Here is a 19,949-nt window from a genome sequence, read left to right on the forward strand (position 1 = left end):
AGCCGTGTTCACTGCAAGCTAGGCGCTAATAACGCACAACTGAAATCGGATTTGGGACACTGGACGGTACAGACCGCCGCGACAGTCTGGAAAAATGCGGCCCAGATCGGATTTGAACCACATAAAAAAATGACCCAGATCAGATTTGAAATGGTCCACTTCTATGCCACTTGTCCCGTTCAGACCGTCAAGTTAATGCCTGACTCGAGTCGGAAAAACACGAAAAAATTGGATTCGTGCATTAAGACCTGTAGAATGAACGTAGCCTTAGACAATGCTTTCCTAACGTTTCGTTGTTTGCTACACCTGAATGCTAGTTCGGACATTTTTCCGAGTAAGGCCAGCGACGTCATGCATCAAGAGAGACAATAGCTTATTAATTAAGATGCACCGATACCAATACTAGTATCGGCAGGGGGCGCCCATCCGGCCCGAAATGGTGGTATCGGTATTGGCGAGTACCAACAAAGACGGCGCCGATACCATTTACCGGTCCATTATTATAACATTTGACCACAGCCTTTTTCTCCTCCTGGCGCTCACTACACTCTGTCTATGTGTTGTGTGATGACACGTGAACACCAAGCAGCTATCGCTATTGGCCTGCTCCAGACCAATGAGAGCGGGCCACTCCTGACCAATCAAAAGGGGGCTTTTTCATATGGACGAAAAACAAACCAGGAAATATGACGGCGCCGCGGCAGTCGGGAAATATTTCCAAATAGAAATCCCGTCGATTAAAATCAATGGCTGCATGCAAGATTTGCGGCCTGAAAGTTTGGAGATGTGGAGTCAAATCGGCCAGTTTCAATACCTCAAACTTGATAAAACATTTGAAGACGAAACCTGAGGGAACACAACGAGTTTGAGCCTGCAAGAGCAGGACTGCTATCCAGAGGAAAAAGGCCGCTGGACCGGAGCAACAATCTCTGGTCAGTTCACTTCGTCTACTTTACTTTTATTGTCTTTTACTGAAAGAAATGCCGCAGTAATTTGGGAAGTGTTTCCAAAGTATTGTTGCCACCTTTCAGAAATAGAAATAAGGGACTCCCACCTCCCGAAAAAAAGGAGAGATGGGATGCTGTGGTCAATTATTATTACTTATAATTATTAGCGTCCGCAAATGCGGAAACAAGGTTGAACCTCGAAGCAGACAACAATCGGGGGATACATAAAAGGGTTTAATGATTGCAAACAAAAAATAACACGCGATCGCGGGACAGTAGAAATAACAAAAGGAGTGCGTGACAGCAGGTCGACGGACAAACTAAGACGATAGGCAGCGGTTACAAACGAGAGCAGCACACTAACAGAAAAACCCAATGCAGGGGCATAACAAGCAAATGTAGCGAGATTATTGTGCTAGATGTCAAATAGCGATCAGCAAGGCAAATATCTCGGCAGCCTTCTCTGAGATCACCCGTGCTTAAATGCTGCGTTGATGAGCCTGAATTGGATTCAAGTGCCACGCCCCCACGCCCAGCAACAAAACACAATCTAATCAGCAGCAGAATGTGACAATAATTTCATAAAAGTTGCACTGTTTGGACTTTGAGAGGTTTAAAAAAGTTTATTCAGTTCATTCAGAGTTTATTATTATGAATTTATTTTTACTTTCTTACTGTAGGGCTAGTATTATACATGTTTTATTAATTTCACAAATTTAGCACTATTTTGGCCTTTGACAGCGGAAGGTTTATTCAACTATTGTCTACTAGGGTTTCGTGTACTTTTTCCTATTTTGCAAAGGTAAGCAACAGCCTGACAAAGCCTTGATAGCAATGATTTCACATCCAATTATGTAGCTCTTTTGGGAAAAAAAAAAAAAAAAGAAAAAAAAAAAAATATATATATATATATATATATAATCGGGGTGGTATCGGTATGGTATCGGTATCGGCCGATACTGCACAGCCAGGTATCGGTATCGGGGCCAAAAAATGGTATCGGTGCAACACTACTTATTAATATGCTCACTCGCCATCCTGTGGTCTGGGGTGTGAATTGCAACCTGTCAAAATGACGGATGGACTTGGAGTTTTTTCCGTCACCGTTTTAAAAAACCGGTCAACGACGGAAAATATTCGGTTAACGCGACCCCTGAGCGGAAGTGACCTGTTGCTTGCGGTACGCCATTGGTGAAACCCACTGTTGGAATCTCTGGCAAAAAAAGGAAAATCTAATATGTAGAATAAAGAAAAATGACTAGTGTACGACTAGTGTACCCCAAAGTAGCAGAGTAAGAGTAGCGTTTCTTCATCACAAATCTACTCAAGTAAAAGTAAAAAGTATGGATTCGTAAAACTACTCTCAGAAGTACATTTTTCTCAAAAAGTTACTCAAGTAAATGTAACGCAGTAAGTGTAACGCGTTACTACCCCCCTCTGTTAACTCATTGGCTGGGCTGCTATTGAAAATGTTGACAATTTTGCAGTGGTCCTACAGTTCTACTCGTTAACTTTCTCTATCAGTCGGCATACCGAATTCCTCTTGACAGTTGTTGTCATATAAAAACCGCAATATGAAAGACCTCATTTGTTGTGAATTCTAAGTGGGAGCAGTGTTGCGCCAGCCCTGTGAGCTGTACAGGTTCCTGCTTTGAATGCCCCTGAAGACGTGCCAGCTTACTGGAAATCCATTCATAATTATCAAAGGAATGATGTCATGCAAAACACAGACTTCAATAACACTTTCAATAACAAGTCAATGGACGAAAGATCATTTAGATGCACGAGAATAGATGTTTCTTTCACAAACTCATCTTTGTCATGGGCCACTTTGTAGTTACGATTTTCTTCAGAAGGAAGGAGAAAGGAAGGGTCAATTTGTCTGCCAACCTATACAAGTATTGAACTTATTTGGCTGCCACTGAAAAAGCAAGAAATCCAAAACTTTATTCATCTTCATATCTAGGTAACTCCCAATGTAAATTAATTTGTTATCGCCATCTCCCACTTATCAGTATCCAGTTAGTGGGAAAAGCAGCCTCAGCAAAGAGGCCCAAATAGCCCTCTCTCCAGTCACTTCCACCAGCTCTTCTGGGAGAATCCCCAGCCATTCCCAGGCCACCCTAAATATATTCCGTCCAGCGTGCATGGTTTGACCTTAAGGTATCCTTTTAGTTCAACATGCCTGAAGCACCTCCCGAGAGAGGAGTCCGAGAGGGTCCTCACCAGATGCCTGAACCACCTCAGCTGGCTTCTCTCAACATGGAAGAGGAGCTGCTCTACTCAAGAGTACTTCCAAGATGACCGAGCTCCTCACCCTTTCTCCAAGGCTGAGCCTGGCCACGCTACGAAGGAAACTTGAAGCCACTTAAATTTGCGATCTCGTTCTTTCGGCCATTACCCAAAATTTGTTGCCTTAAGTGAGGGCAGGAGCATAGATCGACTGGTAAATCGAGAGATTTGCCTTCCGGCTCAGCTCCTTCTTCACCACAACAGACTGGTTAAGGTTAAGAAAAACTGCGGATACCGCCCCAATTCATCTGTCATCTCACACTTCATTCTAACCCCACTCGTATTTATGTGTCTATTCTGGCTAACTTGTAATGATTCTGGGTAACTTTTTCTTTCGGTCGCTGCTGATTATGAGGCATTTTTGACTCACTTCCTCTTGATATTTTGGCATTTTTGAATAACTTTGTTGATTTTAGGTCACATCTTGTTTCTGAGTTATTTCTGCGTTACTTCCTATTTATTTTCTTCACTGTTGATTGAGGCATTTTGGGGTCACTTTCTGCTGATTTTTGGGCATGTCTAGACCATTTCCTCCTGATTTGAGACATTTTGGTCACTGTTGATCTTTGGGCATTCAAGGGACACTTCCTGTTGATTCTGGGTAATTTTGGGTGACATACTGTTTGTTTTTGGCAATTCAAAATAAGCTCTGATTGTGGCCTCCAATACCACGAGTGTTATATTTTTAAATTCATAAATTCATATTCTAGCACTGTGAATGGCAGCCGATGAATTAACGTCGTGAATCTGCATTCGTGCGCAGGCGAATGGTAGAAAAATATCTGGCTTTTAAGACATTTGTACAGAGAACGAGTGACAGATTGGGTGAAAAAAGCCGCCACGATTCAAGATTAATGCCGGCCATTTTATCGAAAACACATGTTGGATTTCAAATTCTGCAATTGCAACACAACTGTACCGCTGTTGAGTAAAAACAACAACACGGCCTCGTAACCGCAGAAACAAACACGTGCCCTCCCCCCCACCCCCACCTGCTGCAAATTACCAGACGGGATTAAAGGTTCCCTCACCACAGATGGATAGACAATTTTTTTTCAAATTAAAATGTTGCAATATTAACTTAACTATAATCAACATTATTATTTTTAAATAAATGCTTTTTTTCATCCAGTTTTTTTTAACATTTTGAAAGTTTTAATCCCTTGATGCCTGAATTTACAAAAAAAAAAAAATCATCAAAAAGCATTAGGGGAATACAAAAAAATATATACAGTATATGCAGTGACGAACAGAAGTATTTGCACCTCTTGTGATTTTGCAAGTTCACCCACTTAGAAAATAGGTAGAGATCTGAAATGTCTATCATAGATTCATTTCCACTTATAGAGACAATCTTTAAAAAAAAAAAAATTAAATCCAGACCTCGCATTCTAGGTTGTTTTTTTTAAATAACTTATTTGTAATTTACTGAGGTTCATAAGTATTTGTGCTAATGAGAATAAGCAATAATTATGATACTCAAAGAGTTCTCAGTCTACCTTAAAAAAAGTCCACCTTTACCCCATGAGTAGCCACCCACCCACCACCCATTTGAGCTCATAATTGTCACCTGTGCACCCCACAGTTAGTCATAATCCAACTGCTACCATGGGCAAGACCAGAGAGCTTTCGAAGGACACCAGAGAAAAAAATTGTCGAGCTCCACAAAGCTGGAAAATATTTTTTTATTGAAAAGAATTATTGAAAAATTATACAATGTGAGTTTCTTTTTTTACCGTAGATTATGACTCTATAAGCGTAAATGCATCTATGATTGAAATAGTTCACACCTCTACCTATTTTCTAAGTGGATGAACTTGCCAAATCTCAAAGGGTGCAAATACTTCTGCTTCTCACTGTGTGTGTATACAGTGAAATTTCGGACCTCTACGTAATTTCTAAGAGGATGAACTTGCAAAATCTCAAGGGGTGCAAATACTTCTGCTCCCCACTGTGTGTATATACTGTGTATATATACACATATACACATAAATATATATATACACATATATACATAAATATACACATATGTACAAATTGAAAAATAGAAATGGAAAAATCCCAAATTAAAAAAAAAAAAAATCAAAATTCTAATAACATTGTGTCAAATTAGGCTTGCATCATATTACATAAAGTTAGAACTTATTTGGTAATATTACAACCTTTATCTCATAGTATTACAACTTTTTTCTCATAATATTATGACTATTTCCATGGTCTTTTTTTTCCCCTTCTTTGTTTGGCCCTAATACTCCTCCACGTTTGAGTGAACGTTGATTAGGGCCGTTGAGAAAGTATGTGTAAGTTTTTTTCAGAATTGTACTTTTTCCCCCAAAACTGGCCAATACCTTTTGTGAGCCTTCATTGTAAATACTTTTATGTGTGAATCAGGTGAATTAAAAAAAACTGACAAGCAGAATTTGAAAATTTGACATTAGGATTTTGCCATTGAAAAAGTATGGGAAAGTTTCTCAAATTTTGGCGGGATTGTGCGTTTTTTTTTTCCCCAAGATTGGTCGATACCTTTTGTGCAAATTGTTTTTGTGAATTGTTTGGTATGTGAATTCGGTAAATCGGACAAAAACTGCAAGAGAAGTAGCATTTTGAAAATAAGATTTTTTTATGTTTTACCATTTGAAATAAATGTGCTATTTTTTGTAAAAAAAAAAAAAAGAAAAAAAAAAATTTTTGGTGCAATTGACCGCTAACAATGAAATTTAAAGAAAGACCGAGTCGCGTGAATTTTTTTTTAAACAATTCCGAGTTGCAACGGTAATATACTGTGTTTTTCTATGATATGAACAGACATTTGTTTGTCCCCTCAGGTGCGCGAGATTGGTCGGAAGGTTGTCAAAATTGCGCCATGTGCTCAGCAGCCAATGGTTGCGTACGCTGCGTTGACCGCCTCTTCCTGTTGCTGCAGCGAGACGGCATCTCTCAACACGGGACCTGTCTGCAGGCCTGTCCAAAAGGCTACTACGGAATCAGGGGACGCGACATGAATCGCTGTATCAGTAAGTGTTAGAGTGGAAGGACACACACCATAACGTGCCTGCTATATGCTCAGGTTTCAGTGCCATTGACAGCGCTAGACGTCTAAGTCATTTTGACTAGGAGGGTGTTTAATTTGACCCCTCCGAATCAAAATGGAATGGATGTCGACCACCGTCAATGGTGGCCAATGAGTGAACTGTTTCGTAAGATTCACTTGTTGATCCTTTGACTCACTGACCTGGCAAGCCAGATTGATCGTACCATGTGTCTGCTAAAAATACCGGTAGTCCCCGGGTTACGAACAAGTTCCGTTCCTACGCTGGCGAAGTAACCTGAATTTCTGCGTAAATCTGAATTAGCCCTTTAAGTACCCCTAAATATCCCCCTAATCTCAAAATAACTATCCAAAAACATGTATTATACGTAATATTAATAAAGTAAAAAATAAGATACTGTGAGGTACGTTGTGTTAACTGCCGTTATATTCAATGATTATTCGGGCTTTACACGCGAGGTAGTCGCCTTGCAGAGCGAAACGGGCGCTGTAAAAAGAGTAAGGAGGCGGGGGATATCATGGCCGTTCAGGTCGCCTTTCTCAATGCGAGCCTACCGTCCGAACTCAAAAAGCCGGTTCGGGACTCGTAAGAGGAGTCCGCGTCAGGGGAGCATCAGCAGCGGCAGCAGCAGTAGCGTGAGAACAACGAAGCGGCCGAAAGGAAGTGCAGGACAGCGGCGACACTGCCGGCGGAGGAGGGGATCCTGACATTAAGAACTGCAATGGGAACTCTGTACCGTTTACTCTACTTAAAAAAAAAAAAAAAAAAAAAATGTAAACGTCTGGAGAGAAAATTGTGGATTCCGGTGTCGTGAAGTCAAAATCACAAAAGTCAAGTATGTCGTAACCCGGGGAGTACCTGTATATTCCAAATATCAATCTGGGAAAGATCCAATAGACGCCTGTCTCGTTCGAGGAACCTTCCAAAAAATGCTGCTGTTTGGACGATGGATCTGACACTTGCAAAAACGTAGTTTCCCGTCAAATAAAAATGCTTTTAGTGAAGTTATTTCCTCTTCTTTTAAAGAGGAAATGTAGTGTGTATTTTGGACAAAACTTTAGAAACTTTAGGCGTTCAGGGGGCACTCATCAGGAACTTTATGACTCGGTGGTTGCATCGGTCATATACCATGGAGTGGTCTCCTGGGCAGGCGGCGTTTCGGCCCGGGACAAAAAGAGGCTGGACAAACTGATGAGGATTGCCGGCTCTGTCCTGGCCTGCTCCCTGGACTCGGTGGACTCAGTGGGGGACAGGAGGATGATGGCAAAGCGGTCATCAATGCTGCACAACCCGTCCCACCTCCTCCGGGGCACCCTTACAGCACTCCACAGCTCCTTTAATAATAGACTTTTACACCCTCGCTGTGCAAAGGAGAGATTCCACCACTCCTTCCTGCCAGCCGCTATCAGGCTGTTTAATAAGAACATTATTAGGTAGTCTCCACAAACTGCCGGACGTGAGTGCAAATGTGCAGTTCTGCACTTGTGATTATACTGTGCAATATCCAACATTCCACACTACTGTATTTTTCATTGCTTCCAATTCTGTACTTTAGATTTGCACTGCCGCCCTGCCACCTATTTTTTCCCTCTGTACTATGTACAGAGTATTAGTGTGTTTTCGAATGTTTGCTGCTAATGTTATACATCAACGGCTACATCACGCCGTCCTCTGTGTGACCTATATCTTTGCTGCTGTAACACCGAGAATTTCCCCATGGTGGGATCAATAAAGGTCTTCTTATCTTATCTTAAATTGAACCATCTACAAGAACCACTTTGCATTCAGACAATGCATTCGACAGATAGTTGCTTCCTGGTCACGTCTACAGCTCCCACCTGCTTGATTGGCTCAAACATGACAGAACAGTTGACCAGGGAAGTGTTTGGCCAGTTGAGGTTTGCATGAAGGCATTGGATGATGAATCATGCAGTACCATCTTTCACGACAGGTTACTGACTCACAGGAAGTCATTGTCATCATTTCATGAGCAGTGTAATACACTGCATTTTTCTTGTAATTTGTATGACTCTGGCAGTTGCAGCTTCCAGTTTGATTTTTTTTCTCAAGACATGTAAACTATTGCAATAATCCAAATGGATTGAGCAACTGGTGGCATCAATGGCAGCCAATGAGTTGTTTTTCTTCATGCAACATTTTATTTACAGCGAACATTTTTCGTGGTACTTCAGTTTTTTGCAAGTTTTGCATTTTTATTTTCGCTGTTTTAGCATTTTTCCCATTTTTCGTACAGTGTTTGCATTTTTATTTACAGCTTTTCATGGTCCCCAAATAAAAATGGATTGATGTCTAACACCGTCAATGAAGCCCTTTTGTCTTCATAAATTATTTTCTTTGTTTTACAGGTAATATAGGATATTTCCGTTTTTTAGCTTGTCGTGTTGTTTACAGTTTTTGCATTTTTCTGTTTTTCGATTTCTGTGTTCTTGTATGACTCTGGCAGTTGCAGCTTCCCGATTGATTTTTGTTCTCAAGACATGTAAACTATTGCAATAATCCAATTGGATTGAGCATCTGGTGGCATCAATGGCAGCCAATGAGTTGTTTTCTTCATGCAACATTTTATTTACAGCGAACATATTTCGTGGTACTTCAGTTTTTTGCAAGTTTTGCATTTTTATTTTTGCTGTTTTAGCATTTTTCCCATTTTTCGTACAGTTTTTGCATTTTTATTTACAGCTTTGGATTAGATCTCTAACACCGTCAATGAAGCCCTTTTTTCCTTCATAAATTATTTTCTTTGTTTTACAGGTAATATAGGATATTTCAGTTTTTTAGCTTGTCGTGTTGTTTGCTGTTTTTGCATTTTTTCTGTTTTTCAGTTTTTGTGTTCTTGGCACCGTTTCATTTTTTTTTTCTCCACAGGTTTCACATTTTACATTCGTTTATTTGCCCTTCACAGTCAAAAGGGATTGGACATCTAGCGCCATCAATGGCAGACAATGAGTTCCCTATAAAGGGTTTAACTTAAAAAAATGTTTTTTCTAAAATATCCTCCTACATCAATTTTTCTAAATATAATGTATGGTCTTTTGGTGAAAAATGCTCAAAACATCTTTTTTTTAGCGGCGCCAGGTTGAAACGGTGACTTTTTTTTTTTTCTCCCAACTTTATTTTATAAGCGGCTCATATTCAATTACTCGACTTTAGCTTCTTGCACCGCTCATCTCTCACGCACATTTGGGCGTCGATAACCACAAGCTGTGCTGTTTATTCCACAATTTGAGACACTATTAAATATTTTAGTCAACCACAACTATTATGTACGTTTTACTGGTGGCTGGGAAAGGCGCTTCCTGGCCCCGTAAAAGCTTTGGTTTGTGATGATTTTTCTAAATTTCTCAAAGCGGGGGTCCAAAACAGGGACAAGAAGCAGATGATGTCCATTGGATTAAAAAGTGATGGGAATTCATGAGTCAGGCCTGCATGAAATGGTATGAGCGTAGTACATCTACCATATGTGAAACAGAAGGCCCAAATAAAAGGCCAAGGGCTTTATCATTTCAGAGTTTCGGACCAGTTGCCTCACTAAAATTCAAATTCAAATTCAAATTTATTTATATAGCCCTTTACAAAACCCGAAAGGTCCCCAAAGTGCTTTACAACAAAGAGAAACATGGCACATAGTAAATAAAAGGCAGGAAAGTGTTATAAAATGACATTAGGAAGAAAAGAAAAGAAAAAAAACGAACCATCGCATCACGATTAGTCAGACACCAAACAAAACAATAAAACAGATAAAATCCGAAAACATTAAAAACCCTAAAGAAATAAAACCAGGCTAAACTAATCTTGGGGAAAGGCGAGTCTAAAAAGGTGTGTCTTTAAACGAGATTTAAAAAGGCCCAAATTTGTAGTGGTGCGGATTTCCGGGGGAAGACTATTCCATAACCTGGGTGCAGCAACCGCAAAAGATCGGTCTCCCCACTGTTTGAGTTTGGACCTTGGGACTTGCAAATGAAGTTGGCCGGTAGAGCGAAGACTCCTGCCAGAGTTACGGATGGTTAAAATTTCTGATAAGTAAGAAGGAGCCTGGCCATTAATAGAATTAAAAACAAACAGTAAAAGTTTAAAATCAATTCTAAAATGGACTGGAAGCCAGTGGAGCGATGATAGCACGGGGGTAATATGTTCACGTCTAGGTGTATCTGTTAAAAATCGAGCAGCAGCATTTTGAACAAGTTGGAGACGAGAAACTGAGGATTTGGGAAGACCAACATAAAGAGCGTTGCAGTAATCCAGCCTTGAGCTACCTGAAAATAAGACCAGAACTCCCCATGACCAAGACTTTTGGGACTATAGACAGGACAAATCCTGAGACAAGCCAAGACCAAGACAATTTGAGACTGAGGAGAGAGTATGGCCAAGACAAAACCAAGATAAATTGAGACCAAAACGGACCAAGGACTACTGGGACAAGCTGAAACCATAAACAGACTAAGGCTACGTCCACACTAGGATGGATAATGGCCTTAAACGTGTAATTAGTTGCACTATACGCCATGTCGGCTACACTAGTGTGCCTATTATCCGGATTAGTTGTTAGACAGATAATGTAGGTGGGTAATGTTCCCCGCCGCCTAATATGGAATGCTGTCTCCGAACAACATTCAGATACTAAGGAAGGGACGTCATGCCGTCGCTGTTTTTAGTGTGGCATGACAGCATCGTAAAAAATAGAGGCAGACGATCACGACATGGCATTTCTTGCTTCTCTTTTCTTTTCCACACATTTTTCTTGAACCTTCAAACTACGTCTCAATAATATGCTTCAATTCAGTGACCATTTGGGGTCTTCCCATCACGGATGAGGTGGGGATGAGCATTTTTACAGAGCTCGTCTCCCGCGTTGTCTCCGATGAGCCAGCTGTGGGGCTGGCACCTACCAACTCAATGCCAACCGAACATGAGTACTGTATATAAAAATGGGTAGAGGAAAATTAAACCCCGAAAAGTGACCTACGTGGTACCCTGAGTCAAAGAGGCACACAATCAGTTTTCTTTCCCAAGACATTTCTGCCTGTCAAAACTGCCGCCACTTCCGGGATCGCCACTTTTATGCACAAACAGTCCTGGTTGCGGCTCCCAGTAAATATATGCAGCGCCACGCCATATGCTCGTATTAGTTATTTTCCAATAGCGATAGCGCAACTGAGCATCGATTGTAACATCCCAAGTTATGATGTCAGGCTTTCGTTGTTTTATAAATATTTATTTTAATCACAACTCGGCACCTGCTCGTAAAAGCCGAGCGTGCTCTCCCTTCACTCTTGCTCCTGCATGATGTGTTTAATTCCGATCACGAAAAAAAACAGTGATCACTAAATAATCACAGTCTAGAAAGTGTAGTAATTTTGAAATTTGCCGCAGGCGAGTAATGAGTTTCCGGTTCAAAGGTAAAACACGCGGACAATGGCTTAACACATGAGGCTTTTCCTTTCTACGCATGCATAGTTAGCACAAATGCAGGCATACCTTGCAGAATCAGTTGGACCTTAAATGCACCTTAAACGTAAGTGGTATAAAAATAGTCGGCAAAATACCCTGGAGAAAATTATCTGTCCTATTGTAGACGTAGCCTAAGGCAAGCCGATACAAAGACAATACTGAGACAAGTTGAGACTGAGGAAAGCGCATGACCAAGACAAGATTGAGACAATTTAAACTGAAGAAAGACCAAAACAAGACGAAAGCTGAAGAAAGGTTCAGGAAAGACCTAGACAAGCTGACACCAAGACAGAGTCAAATAAAGACCAGGGAAAGACCAAAATGACCTAGAGTGAGGAAAGACAGTGGAAGGACCGAGACTGGGAAAAGTCGAAACCAAGACGAAGACCAAGACATATTTAATCCAAGAATACAAAGATGAGACCTAGATCGAGGAAAGACAAAGACTGGGATCGAGCCAAAACCAAAACTGAGAGCAAGGAAGACCAAGACCAGGACCGGTCAAGACAATTTCAGACTGAGGAAAGACTGATCTAGGAAAGGCTAAAGAAAGAACAAGGCTGGGACAAGCCTAAACCAAGACAGACCAAGGAAAGACCAAACCCAGGACAAATGAGACAAATTGAGAACTTGAAAGACCAAGACAATGCCTAGACAGAGGAAAGACTTTCAAAAGACCAAGACTGAGACTAGTCGAAACCAAAAGGGAGGCAAAAAAAAAATGCTGAAACCAAGACTAGCCAAGTCCCAGACATTACCGAGGAAAGCAGTGATGGAAGCCTAGAAAAGCTGAGACCGAGGAACGCTCGAGACTGGACGGGCTGAGGTTGCCTCAAGTCAATGTAAATTTGGGGGGGCACTTTCCATTAAGAAGCTTAAAAATAGACGATTTATCAACAGACAAAAAAGTTAATGTATTTCAATTAGGGCTGCCAAACGATTAAAATTTTTAATCGAGTTAATTACAGCTTAAAAATTAATTAATCGTAATTAATCGCAATTAATCGCAATTCAAACCATCTATAAAATATGCCATATTTTTCTGTAAATTATATATATATTCTGTAAAATAATTTGTTGGAATGGAAAGATAAGACACAAGATGGATATATACATTCAACATACGGTACATAAGGACTGTAGTGGGCATTTCACTCTGTCATTTAAATCTGTCTATGCTGTCCTCACTCCGAAGCGTCTACTTTTTCCAAAGCTAGACAGCAAGTGAACGACGCCTTAATAATCAGACTTCTTCCTTTTTCATCTGATTTATTAATGAAATGGCCTCAAACCACTGTCCTCTTTAGACCGTAGTGAAACTACAAAAAAAAGTACACAAGCATTGCATTAGCAACAACGTTAGCTTAGCACGCTATACAGGTTCACTAAACATCAACAAAAAGCGTCTCGTACAAAAAATATGACATTTCGCTTACTAACATAATATGTACATTCTTTACAACACCCATACTTACAGACAAATCTTGTCCACGGATCATATAAGCACAACATTACAATGGAGGCGTCAGCCCGAGACGTCGTGCAGCCATAGTGAACTGGCAAGAAAGCAATAAACCATGTCGCAAAGCGACCACAAGAGTTCGCTGTTAGACAGCAGTAAAAACCTTGCTGTAAAATTTACCAAAAGGCAGAATACTGTCTGAGCGGGACATGTGCATTAATTGCGTCAAATATTTTAACGTGATTAATTTAAAAAATTAATTACCGCGCGTTAACGCGATAATTTTGACAGCCCTAATTTCAATACAATTCATATGTTAATGCATGGATTTTTTCAGCCCTAGTTGCCCTCCCTGACTTGTTGTCATCCCCAGGGTGTCGCTCGGGGAACTGCGAGCACTGCTTCAATCGGGACTTTTGCACACAGTGCAAACCCGGCTTCCGGGTCTACAGCGGCCGGTGCGTAAGCATCTGTCCCGCTGGAAGCGTCCCACACCACGACCAATGTATCGGTAAGAGATGAACAAATCAAAACATTATAACTAACTAACAAAAATATCTATAGACAAAGGTTAACAAAAGTATGGAAACGTTGTATCCGGATATTGTATTTGATTGCAAAAATATCAACACTCAAGTATTTGTTGCACTGAAAGATAAGCATTCACAGCCAGAAAATCACCTTAAACAAACAGGAAGTGGCCTGGAAAGTAAGCTGAATCAACAGGAAGTGAACCAAAATGATCAGAAAATGTAATGCAATTGAAACTAAATCAACAGGGAGTGAATTTAAGCTGAGTTACAAAAAAGTGACCCCTTTTAAAATGTCAAAATTACATCGAGTTAATATTGCAGTGGACAAAATCACTCGCTTTAGGTTCACTGCAACAGAGACTGCTTTAAGACAGTTACTAATGTTGCCTACTCAGACTTTTCGCATCCAGCTATATTTATGCGATATCTATGGTTTTGTTCCGGTAGACGAGTGCGTCCTGGTCTCGCCTTCCCCCTGGAGCAAATGGAGCATCTGCTTACGAGACAGCGCCCCCTGCGGTTTCAGGTGGGGGCTACAGACCCGAACACGGTGGAGCACCGCGTCCAATCAGACACACGGTCCCGACCGGACAACTTGCCCAGCACGCAGCGAGACCCGGAGGTGCCGGATGAAGAGGAGGTGCCCCACAGGTACTTCAAACCTTAAACCCTCAGCTACCACCATTGACAAGTAAAGACGTCACAGCCATGTGGACTGAGAACTTTGGTAGACGGAAAGGTGTGCCGTTTTGTTTTGAAGCAGACATTGTACACCAGGGGTGCCCAAGTCCGGTCCTCGAGAGCCCCTATCCAGCTTGTTTTCCATGTCTCCCTCTTTTAACACACCTGAATTAATTGATCAGCTCATCAGCAATGTCTGCAGGAGCCTAATAACGATCCTGATTATTTGATTCCAGTGTGTTAAAGGAGGGAAACAAGGAAAACAAGCTGGATAGGGACTCTCTAGAACCAGACTTTGGCAAACCTGTTGTACACCCTTAGTTAAAAGTTTTGAGATTTCATTCAACTCAATAGTGAAAAGTCTAAAGACATGGGCGATGTCTGGTACTATGGGCTGTTTTTAAGAATCTGTCCTTTTTTTTCCGGCCCTGAAAGCCAGTTTGACTTAGCAACATAAAATCTTGAGAGACATGTCCTTCAAGTAACATCCGACACTAAGGCTGTAACAATAAAAACGTCACAATGATGTTCGTATCTAGATTCTTGATTTTTTAAAATGTATTCAACACCAATACACAAAATTAATCCGAATAACCTCCCCTCAAAAAAAAAAAAAAAAAAAAAAAGGGGAGGAAGCGGTTAGAGATTTTGTATTTAGCTAAAAATGAAGTGGGAAAAAAAAGAAAAATTGGCAGCTCGATACATCATTCAATCAATTGTGATTTAAAACTATTTTTTTTCCTCTTCGTGAAATAATGAACAAATGAATCTTTGTCCTTTGAAATGTCTCCTAAAACTCACGTAAACTATGTAGCACACATCGGCACGTTTTATGGGGAAGAAAAAATTAAGTACAGGTAGTCCCTGGGTTTTTTTATTTTTAAGTCATGTAAACAGTACCTTATTGTACCTCACAGTATCTTATTTTTTATTTTAGTAATATGACTGTTCTGCCCTTTGGCGAAATGTGTATTTGATGATAATGGTGACTTCTGTTTTGTGATGCATGTTTTTTATTTTGGAAGCTTAGAGCAGGTGTACCCCCGCACGTGAGTAAGAGCGCATGTACACACAAAGAACGTATTTGCGCACACGAAGAAGAGCACATGCGCAAACACTAGAAAAAACCCATTTGCTCCCATGAAAACGTCATGCAGTCGAGTGATAGACAGGGGAAAGATTACTACTTAGCTCGCTGTCTCGCTCGGACTTAGCTCAAACATCTCGGTGAGGACAGTGCAATGACATATAATGCATGTTTTTTGATGAGACATGAAATTTAGGGTAAATTTAGGGGTACTTAAAGTTAAGTCACTTATGGATCTAGCTACCGCAGTAATGTTACAACTTTGGGACACACCTGTTGTGAAACTGAAAATAGCACAGCAAGGACGCTATGAACTGTGCCTTCACCAATTAAACATTGAAGAGACAGAAATCGGATAATCTTTTAATTAATATGTATTAACAGTTTGAGTTTGACAATGTTTGGGTGATCGTCTACACTAGGGGTCTGCAAGTCCGGTCCTCAAGGACGCTATCCAGCTTGTTTTCCGTGTCTCCCTCCTTTAACACACCTGAATCAAATAATCACGATTGTTATCAGGCTCCTGCAGAGCTTGATGATGAGCTGATAATTAGATTCAGATGTGTTAAAGGATGGAGACATGGAAAACAAGTTGGATAGCGGCTCTTGCGGACTGGACTTGCAGACCTACACTATACACACTATAGTCTACATTATAGGATAGTCTACACTATAAGGTCTTCTGTCAAATGTTAAACAATCTGAAATAATTCTGACATTTTTGCCCTTGTTGTGGGTGGAAAGCGAGAGGAACATTGATGTTGCACGTGTCCGTATTATACGGGGGATTTTCTTTGTCCGTGCGCCATGCGATTTGGTTTCGACAGCCTTTAAAGGGGGGTTTCACATGTAAATTTCCCTTTTACAAGTTTTTTAAATTATGCAATATGGCCATTTCCTGGTTAAAAACACAGTCGAAGACAATTTCTGGACCATTCACCTATGTTTGATAGATCGTCGAATGGGTTCTGTCTGCTGGTGGCAGCTGCTGAAACGCTCTGTGGCCCCCGATTTCACACGTCCTTTGAGTATTTTAATAATTCAGCCCTCAAAGGCAGTTTGACCTAGCAACTTGAAATTTGGTAGATCGGTCTATCATTTTACAATGTTGAGGGCCATTTTAAAGACTGATTTTGTTGAAAATTCAGCCCTTAAAGCAAGTTTGACCTGGCAACTTGAAATTTGGTATTCTCAAGAAGCCATGCGCAAAACCAAGGTTGGGTAGAGTAGCCAAAAAAAGTACTCAATTAAGAGTAGCGTTACTTCAAAATAATATAACTCCAGTAAAAGTAGTCATCCAAAAAATGTACCCTCATAAAGTATTTGGTGAACAGAATCCTCAAGTAATGAGTAACATTGTTAGTAACAGTTTTTTTTTTTTTTTTACAATGGTATTTTTTTTTTCTCAGCACAAAACTATCTATATGATCTGTTGTTATAATGATACTGTACAATAACCCATTACACAACCACATTAGGCCGCAGAAATACACAAAAAAATTTCAATTCCGGACAGAAAAAAAAAGACAGAAATGAAGCAGTATTCGTTCAAAGAGCATGAGTGCCCTCTAGTGGAGAGAAAAGTCCCTAGTTTGAATAGTGATGAATTCTTTCATAGTTACTATGTGATAAAGAAGCCACGTGATTGAACAGGCTGGCATGATCATAGAACAGCAAGCTTGCGTCTTATTGGTATAATGGAGTCATGTGATTATTGTTGTGACGTCTCATTGTTGAAATTGGTAGCGCTCTTGGCATCGCTGGGAAAAAAAAAATCTATAAAGAGGTAATATGTAACGACTTGTGTAGCCGAAAGTAGGGGAGTAAGAGTAGCCTTTTTTTCTTCGCAAATCTACTCAAGTATGGCTGATTAAAACTCCTCTTAGGAGTCCATTTTTCTCAAAACGTTTAAGTTATTGTAACGGAGTATATGTAACTCGTTACTACCCACCTCTGCGCAAAACACACAGGAAGTCTGCCATTTTGGTTTGATTCTGATCTTGCACAAAAAGCTCAAGGGAGTCTGTCATTAAGGCTTGAATCAGACATTGAAGGTCGTGTATGTCAATTTCACAAGTCATTCGAGGTTTTTAAAAATTCAAGCCTCAAAGTAAATTTGAATTAGCAACTTGAATTTTGGTAGACAGGAGAAGCCATGCGCTAAAACACCCAAAAAGTCTGTCATTTTGATTTTAATTTTGAGGGTCATGTTTGTATTTTTCGCAAGTCCTTTAAGTTTTTGGGAAAATACAGCTCCTGAGTATAGTTTTTTGACTTTGTAACTTGAAATTTGATTGACATGTCTATCATAAGTAGACTAGACACACCAAAAGTCAAGCTCTCTAAAAAGGTACAGGAACTCAGCCATTTTTATGAGAAGCAGATATTTTCAGCCAAGTTGCCTAAACAGACACGTTTTAGTCTGACTTCTTACTATTTAAATATATGGTAAACATACAAAATGTATATACCTTTTTTGTTATTTTTAAGCAAGAAATAATATATACGGACATGCACACCAACTTTCTGAAAGTTGGTTGTGATTGGACAGGTGTACGTTTGCGAAGAGATGTTAAAATTGTATAAATTGACTTTTTGTTGGCCCCTGTAGGCCTAACAGTCAAAACAGATCAGACATTTATCACCATCAATGGCAGCCAATGAATTATAGCATATTTTACATTCCCTTCAAGTCAAACTATTACTTTTGAATGGGTTTGAGTGGAGTGCAGTTTGATTTCAGTCAAACAGGATTGACATGGCAACAGCTTGGTAATTTGAAGTCATGTTACTTTGGACACTTTTTTGTTACGGAGTAGCACGTGTGCCAAAAGTGAGGTGCTAACAACATCTGGATCCAACTAGTAGAGACCTTTAGTGTGTAATGAGGTACACTTGAGGTTGCGTGGGAAGGCTTACTGGAAAGAATCCCAAATAAATCCAAAGGTTGTCTCTCTGATATCCCACATGGAGACGATGTCATGAGATGGTCTAGAGGAATTTGGGGAAATTCAGAACTTAAAGAAGGCTTGACTGAGCAACGTGAAATTTGCTAGACGTGTGGATAATGAGTAGACCCACAAAAAGTCTCAAGCAGTTATGGAGTTAGGGAGGCTGTCATTTTGAACTAAAGTGGGTATTTGAGGGTGAGGTGTTTCATTTAGCTTCTAAGGCTACATCTACACTAGGACGGATACATTTTTTGCCTTTTAATTTGGACAATATATCACACCTGTCCGCACTATGTTTAAGGTGGGTTTATTACCGTATTGGCCCGAATATAAGACAATGTTCTATTTCATTCCTTCTGACCGCCAGAGGGCGGTGCTTAGCACCTGGATATCTACGTGTGCGCAGCACAAAGGTCGAGAATAAAATACCAACAAAGTCACGCCATTGGACGTGACCTGGGTGACGTCAGAGGTCGATAAGAGCCCCGCTCACCCAGAACTAGTTCCTTTTCTACATTCTCGCATCGGCGAAGGTCGTATTACCGTGTTTGTACCGCGCTCGCCGGAAGCCTCGAAACCGGCTTGGTTGGAGCTACGTGGTTTACGTCCTCCAGAGGCTGCGAGCTGCGGCTGGACTATCGATTTCTTCACGTTCTGGATTATCTTCAGTTGCATATTTTCTGTGAGTGTTTTCCGCTCCGGACACTATTGATTGTATTGTTGTGCGTATATTTCGCTCTGATACGCTAATGTAGCACCGCGGCTATTTCCACCAATCCTGCGGGCCCGCACTGGCTAATGTGTCGCCGCGGCGGTTTCTTCCGAACCGGGTTATTGATTAGGCTGTGAGTGTTTCCCGCTCCGCGCCATTTTTGTTTGGTGTGCCGTGAGTGTTTACTCGCTCTTTGCATTTATAAAACGGGAGTGTTTTACTCACTCTTTGCATTTCTACAACGGGAGTGTGTGAGTGTATTTTCGCTCCGCGCCTCCTCCAGCTGTAACCGAGTGGCTTGTTTGCTTCGAGCCTCAATACTGTGGACTGGTCCTCGAGTGTTATTCGCTCGGGGAGCCTCGTACTTTGCTGACTCACTCCGGAGTTCGTGAGTAGGGCTCGCACTGTGTGTAGGCATGTCGGGACCGCTCGTGAACGCGTGTGCTCGCTGTTTAGCCCACCTGAGCCCAGAAGACGGACACACTTTATGCCCGTCGTGTTTAGGTGTTGGGCATTTAAGAAAGGCGCTCACCGAGGAAGCGTATCTTAATTGTGTCTGCATCCCGTTGTCAGAAAGGTCCGCTAGACTGGCTGTGGTGGAAAATGAAATTTCTCACGGCGCGTTGGCGTCGAGCCCAAAAAAGACGACCAAGCGCCATAAGAAGCAGCATGTTGAGGCCACCTCATCAAAGAAGGCTTGTGATACCGACCACATGCTATCTGCTAAGGTTGACACTTTGGCCTCTGAGTTCGCTCAGATTCAAT

The 19,949-nt window shown here is 40.9% G+C and overlaps 1 protein-coding gene across 1 annotated transcript in view; it reads left to right on the top strand.

The window, feature by feature from the left end:
- The window catches only part of rspo4 (R-spondin 4), a 54,523-nt gene that overhangs the window by 7,193 nt on the left and 27,381 nt on the right, over positions 1-19,949 (top strand). The window contains exons 2-4 of the mRNA XM_057847091.1: positions 6,065-6,253; positions 13,594-13,731; positions 14,201-14,404. Coding sequence (XP_057703074.1) covers positions 6,065-6,253; positions 13,594-13,731; positions 14,201-14,404 — 531 coding nt within the window. The remainder of the gene's footprint in view (positions 1-6,064; positions 6,254-13,593; positions 13,732-14,200; positions 14,405-19,949) is intronic.

Source organism: Corythoichthys intestinalis, chromosome 9, assembly GCF_030265065.1.
Source record: "Corythoichthys intestinalis isolate RoL2023-P3 chromosome 9, ASM3026506v1, whole genome shotgun sequence".
NCBI classification, from domain to species: domain Eukaryota; kingdom Metazoa; phylum Chordata; class Actinopteri; order Syngnathiformes; family Syngnathidae; genus Corythoichthys; species Corythoichthys intestinalis.